The sequence below is a fragment of the Sinocyclocheilus grahami genome, unplaced genomic scaffold (assembly GCF_001515645.1).
Source record: "Sinocyclocheilus grahami isolate Dianchi unplaced genomic scaffold, SAMN03320097.WGS_v1.1 scaffold1917.1, whole genome shotgun sequence".
Lineage (NCBI taxonomy): Eukaryota > Metazoa > Chordata > Actinopteri > Cypriniformes > Cyprinidae > Sinocyclocheilus > Sinocyclocheilus grahami.
Window position 1 is genome coordinate 64,778 of NW_015507096.1, and position 6,471 is coordinate 71,248.

The 6,471-nt window shown below is 35.7% G+C and overlaps 1 protein-coding gene across 1 annotated transcript; it reads left to right on the forward strand.

Annotated features, from left to right (window-relative positions):
• The first annotated feature begins 1,491 nt into the window (after positions 1-1,491).
• Positions 1,492-2,302, forward strand: cga (glycoprotein hormones, alpha polypeptide). The gene is made up of 3 exons (XM_016259762.1): positions 1,492-1,591; positions 1,673-1,860; positions 1,953-2,302. The coding sequence occupies exons 1-3, from the start codon at positions 1,498-1,500 to the stop codon at positions 2,025-2,027; spliced, it is 357 nt and encodes a 118-aa protein (XP_016115248.1). The 5' UTR covers positions 1,492-1,497; the 3' UTR covers positions 2,028-2,302.
• The last annotated feature ends 4,169 nt before the right edge of the window (positions 2,303-6,471 follow it).

A 6,471-nucleotide genomic window follows, 5' to 3' on the forward strand; every position in this document is an offset into this window, starting at 1 on the left:
TGCACCTTTTCTGAATCTTGCAGTTTGGAGTTAGATTGGATAAATGTTTGTTCCAGCCTAAGTGTCTCCAAAAGAAAAAAAAACTAATTGAGTAAGTTTGTTGATTTTGACTGTAGTTTGTGGTCACCATTATTAATGACAACAAATAGTTTGTTAGAACTGCTGTTTCAATTTCAGATTTATAGAAGAATACTTGAATTCATGCAAAATGCATTTGCAGTGCTGCTTTTGTTAGTTTTGTCGATGTGTTTAGTAAATGGTTCACCAGCTTTTTTCGCTCAGAAATTGCTAGTGAATCCTTTAATTATTAAGGAATTATCAGTAACATTGAATTGAACATCAAATGTTGAAGTCGAAGGAATAAAATAATATGTTCTAATAAACCATGTATTTGAATCCATAGCTCAAGTGGAACGGCAGTCTCATAAAGGGATATAGCTGACGGGTCTGATCAGAAACATAAGTTAGTGGTTAGGAGCAGAGATATTCAAGCCATCATTTTTGTAAAACAATTTAAAGTAATGGTGATCTGTTGAAAGTTGTTTTTCATCATGTGCTCCCGATAGGCAAAATGTTGATGTATTGTGTTCACTTAAATTTGTTCTCTAAAGGAAGCAGAACAATAAATTTACAAAGTAGCACAAAAGCTAGACCAAAGGCTTCAAATAAACTGCAGTGTTGAAAATCCAGTAGCATAAAATAGAAAAGAGAACATGTGCATTTCTTGGAATATGTCTGCATGTTGCCATTGTCATTTCCTACAATCTCAGTTTGTTATTTATGTGACTCTCCATCTGGCATTGAAAATATTGAATTACCTTTGCATAAGGCATGAAACTGCACAGTCCAAACCAAGGTCTTGTGGATTTGCTGCAGATGGAAAGATTGAGAGATAGTGAAGGCAAAGCAAACATTCAACCTTGACACTTGATACGGTGTTTATAGAAGAGATTAAGGACAGCATTAATTACAGGATAATTTATGTGTCCGTAAATCATGTAACAATCTGAAGGTTTGAATTTAAACAAAAAAACAGCAGAGCAAATTTTTCTGTACAAACTGGGTGGGTTTTTTTTCCAGTCAACAATGTAAACGATAAAAGTCAGATATCTCAAAGACAAAATATTGTTCATTGAAACTACAGTACATATTCAGTCCTTTACTTCATTTACCTAATGGATTACAAGGTCAGCAAGGGAACAGTCACACACTTGGTCATGCACACACACACAAAACGGGGCAGACGTAAGCAAGGTATAAAAGGTAGCTATACCTATTTCTGAGAAGACAGATTGATCACATCTCGCAGGAAGTCAAGAACAAAGGTAATTTTTCAAATGAAATATTTATGAGCTTAAAGAATACATTTAAAATGTACAAATGTAGCAAACTGTACAAAGAGTGGTCTGTGTACATATTTGTATTTTGAAAATATGAGTGCAGTTGTGTAGCCTAATGTATGTACACTTTAGCTTTTTTTCTTCTATTATAGTCATCATGTTTTGGACAAGATATGCTGGAGCAAGTATATTATTGTTTTTTATGCTTATTCGTCTTGGACAACTGTATCCAAGAAATTATATGAATAACTGTAAGTTGCTAACCAATGATTAAATTTTGATACTTCAAATGGGACCATTTCCTTTACTATTATATTTCTATTTTATACAAGTTGGATGTGAGGAGTGCAAACTCAAGGAGAACAACATTTTCTCAAAACCTGGAGCTCCTGTCTATCAGTGTATGGGATGCTGCTTTTCTAGGGCTTACCCCACACCCCTGAGGTCCAAGAAAACCATGCTTGTTCCAAAAAATATCACATCAGAAGCTACATGCTGTGTAGCCAAAGAAGTTAAACGGGTAAAATGAGCATTAATAACCGCTATTGCTGTAATATTATATTATTTTACTCTTGAGTATATAACAAATATTGTTTTTGTATTTATTTGTAGGTGCTTGTCAATGATGTCAAACTAGTGAACCATACAGACTGCCACTGCAGCACCTGCTACTATCATAAGTCTTAAAAAAAACATTGTGACATTCAAGATTTGCTTGTTTGCCTAAAACTGGTTATATTCCCGTCTACCTGTCATTTTACGCCACTTATTAGAATTTTGTTAGCTGTGCATATTTACTTTTCTACCATGAAAATTGTCAAGGCTGGGTGTTTTTTCCACCACTTCTTTTCCAAAAGGTTGCAATCATTATTGCAACCAACATTTTAAGAGCACAGAATGGGATATTTTATCACTAATAAAATGCAAGAAAACACCGTCACTGCACTCTGCTTGTTATTAGTTTAAGCCCTCTTTTGCTGGTAATTGCTCACTTATTTTGTCATCTTACTCAAATCCATATATTAAATTTAAAATATGATTGCTTGTGACATGCTTTGTTTCTTCTTTTCTCCATCACTTTTATCCTTTGTATGGATTGAGGGTGATTGAAAGTCCTACACGCAAAAGTTTCAAAGTGGGTTTTCGCATTGATTAAAGCCTTAGAAGAACCGTTTTGGAAGAATAATTTTCAGTAAATAGTTCTTATAAGAAGCATTTTTTTCTCTCAGTCTAAAGAACATTTTAATCAAAACCCATGAAAAAGACTTGAACCTGATGACATAAAGGAACATTCTCCCACATATGCTGAGAGAAACGCAGCATCCTACACGCAAAAGTTTCAAAGTGGGTTTTCGCATTGATTAAAGCCTTAGAAGAACCGTTTTGGAAGAATAATTTTCAGTAAATAGTTCTTATAAGAAGCATTTTTTTCTCAGTCTAAAGAACATTTTAATCAAAACCCATGAAAAAGACTTGAACCTGATGACATAAAGGAACATTCTCCCACATATGCTGAGAGAAACGCAGCAAATATGCAAAGCTGGATTGTGATGTCCTCAGTGTTGCCAACTAATTTTCAGAGAAAGTTGCTAAAGAAAGGTCGATTTGTTGCTAAAAGTTGCTAAATGACGTTGTGATGTCATTGCGTAATCACGACGCAAAATTGTCACATCATCAAACCTCAGCAAAAATATATATTTTATATATGTTAATTTAGATTAGTTTTTCAAATAATATGCATGATATATTAAAATATAAATAACTGTATTTTTTAAATACATTGAATTATTGAAAACGTACACATTTTTAAATTATTACAATTTAAGTTTTTTTAGTAGCTAGTAAACTCTCAACAATTATGCTTTAAGCAGTGTATTAGTAGTTAATTAGTATGCTACACTAGCAGACTAGAAAAGTCTGTAAAAAATAAGGCACAATCTACTGTTAATATGAAAGAATTTTCTGTAATGTTTTTTTTTTACCTGTATTTTAAATTACGTATTGTGTTTTCGGGTTACAGGGTTACAAAGGATGATGGATAATGTCCTGAAAGATTTTCCATTTTTCTTACAGTGTACTTACTAACTGATCAACAATCGCAGGTGCAAGCTACTAACAAAGTGTATCATAAATGAACAATTATTCAATTATAAAATTATTCAATTATTATTATTATTAAATTGAACAATTGCAAATAGCAGCTAACGCAATTCTCGTGGTGTGTGTACTGCTAGGCATCTGTGGTTTCCTCTTTTTGTGTAATTTGGATGGACAATGTGTGCCTTTTTATTGTCTGAGTCCTTATCAAAAGTTGCCAAATAAATGTTTAAAATTGCTCAATTTGTTGCTAGGTGCTTTTGGAATAAAAAGTTGCTAGGGTAGTCTGAAAAGTTGCTAAATTTAGCAACAAAATGGCTAAGTTGGCAACACTGGATGTCTTGTCATGATAAAAGATTAGCTAGTGCACCAACCACACAATGACACATAATGATCAACACATTTAAATAAGAAACCAAATCATGTGTAGTTTTTTGTCGTCTCATTTTCGTTGTTTTTATCAAAACTGTAAATGTGTATTAATTTATTGTTACCAATGCAAAGCCTTTTTGCCATGCCAATAAAGCCACTTGAATCTTAACAAGACGAATACACTTAGCAAAAACAATATCTCAAGTTTTTGCTTCTCCTTTAAATCGTTTCTTGTATGAGATTGAAACGATAGTGATTATTATTATTTTTTCTTCTTTAGTAATTTCTGTGAAAAGAGACGCCCGCATACCGCCTGCGCCATTGCTGGGACAGTGCGAAGTTTCGAATACTACTATGACGAAAAATCGGTAATAAATATGAATTATGGTGCTTTGATGTACTTCATATCAGTTACTATGGCGACTGCTTCACAGTCATAAATATTAAATATATCTTGTAGACATCGCTTGGTAACGTTGCTGGGATGCAGATTTTCTTGTGAATATTAATTAGGTTGTGCTGACGTTGATTGGTTACCATCTAATAGCGAATGCACGGATCATGAATAATTAGATCAGGCCTTGGCCGTAGTAGTTCGAGATATTTGGGCTGGTGTGAATGCAGCGAAGATGGCGGAGGATGAGGGCAGCGCGACTGAGGTTGTGGCCCTCAGACACAAATTTCAGGATCTCATCTCTGAATTAAGAAGGAGCTCCGAGTCAACGCTAGATGCCTCCAATAGTTTTTGTCAGGATTTCTGTCAAGTACGACTTTATTCATGCGTTTTAATATATAAGTCTTTGTTCGTGGACGATGCTGCATGTTTGCATCGCTGCACCAACGATAACAAAACTAACAATAATAATACAGTCATTTATAAATGTGATGGGTATAACACAGAAAGCTGTGTGAGGGAGAGATGAAGCATGATTGTCTTTTAAAATCATTAAATCTTGCAGTCATGCCGTTTGTTTGTATGGTATGGTCACTGCTCCTGATGGCTAACTCATTAGCTTATTGTAGCAGCAGCAGCAGCAGCAGCCTGTACTTTTACTCAGGGGAAAAAAATCGGTATGTTATATATAATCCTATAACCGTCATCTATACAAAAACTCAGCAGATGTAACTTAAAGAGACAGTGTTTTAATTGTTGTCTCTTTTATTGAAGAAAACTGCTGTTCTCAATTAATTACCAACAGCGCCCCCTACGGAATTAAAACTCCTTACTGAGCAGGCATTAGGACCCGATGGAGGCTGCCGCTGCACGTGCTATTACTGTTTACTCTATAGGGCCTTTCGCACCGCTTTAGTTCTAGAATTAAATGTACAGTAACCCTAACCCTAAAGCACTGGGACGATTTTGTGCAAACTATTTCCCAGTACCATTTAAAGGGTTGCATTCGCACCGACAGTGTGTACTAGGAAGTGACGTTAGCCGGTCGACAGCGATGTCATTTGTGTGCGGCGTTCAACAAAGGAAACTAAGTTTAACGACAACTGGCAGTGCCACATTTGCTACAAGTGCCTGCACTTCAGCGTCCATCTATCGCTGTTCTCCATACTTGCGAAATAATTTGACACAATTTTTACAGTATGTTTACACAGCGTTTTGAATCATGGTGGGTGAGGGTGTTTTGGAGCTAATTTGGTTCTCGAAAAAGGCAGTCCGGTACTAAAATCGCACCCAGTTCTGGCGGTGCGAAAACGCCAAAAAGTGGGTAGTTACACAATTAGTTGTGGTACTATGAAAAGATTTCCGTGGTGCAAAAGGCCCTTATCATACACCAAACGCGTCATTCTGTACGTGCATTCTCAGTAGGGCTGAATGATTAATTGCATTTGTGATAATATCGCGATATGAAAAAACGTGATTTTTCAATCGCAGGGGCTGCGATTACACTCGGTCATGTGACACGCGAGAGTAAAGAGGTGTGTTCGACTTCGAAGATCGATCGTTGTGTTAAATCAAAGTATGGCGAGAGAAAGCATCGCTCCACAGTCCACACATGATAGCAGTTTGTGTGGAGCAGCATTTATTGTGAACGGAGCCGCTCTGACACACACACACGTGACCTACATGCATGTACATAATTAAAGCTCATATATAATTAAACCTGCAATGCATATATCTATTTAATTGAATCGTAGCATTTCTGAATTCACAATAGCATTATGCTTTATTATGATTTTTTAAATGGGTTTAATATATCATGCAGCCTTGGAAAACGGTCTACTAATGCATATCATGGATTCTTGTCCGTGAAATTAGCCATTTCCGGTATTTTGACGATTACTCGACACGGGCAAAATGAAATCAATGATTTTTAAAAAATCAAATACTCTAATAGAGTCGAGGAATCGGTGCAGTCCAAAATTGCTCCATAAACAGTCCTACATAAGCTAATATGCGTTCTAAAAATCTCAACACTTGGGATAATATGAACATGTAAATCCACTGTTTAACAGCTGGTGGTGCTTATGGAACAGCAGAAACACTGTGGGAAGTTGAAAAGAAAATGACATCGAAACTTTTCTGAAGATAGCCAGTTCCTCCTTATGCATTCATACAATTCATTCAATCACACAGTTTCATGGAGTTTCTTTCAGCAGTCTTCCTTCCATCATATTTTCACACAAAACGAAACCTACTCTGTGTGTTACA

Bases quoted from the DNA above. Each gene is read 5' to 3' on its own strand.
- cga (XM_016259762.1), top strand. From the start codon at position 1,498: ATGTTTTGGACAAGATATGCTGGAGCAAGTATATTATTGTTTTTTATG. The intron at 1,592-1,672 runs GTAAGTTGCTAA...ATTTTATACAAG, and splicing joins AAGAAATTATATGAATAACT to TTGGATGTGAGGAGTGCAAA. The intron at 1,861-1,952 runs GTAAAATGAGCA...ATTTATTTGTAG, and splicing joins TAGCCAAAGAAGTTAAACGG to GTGCTTGTCAATGATGTCAA.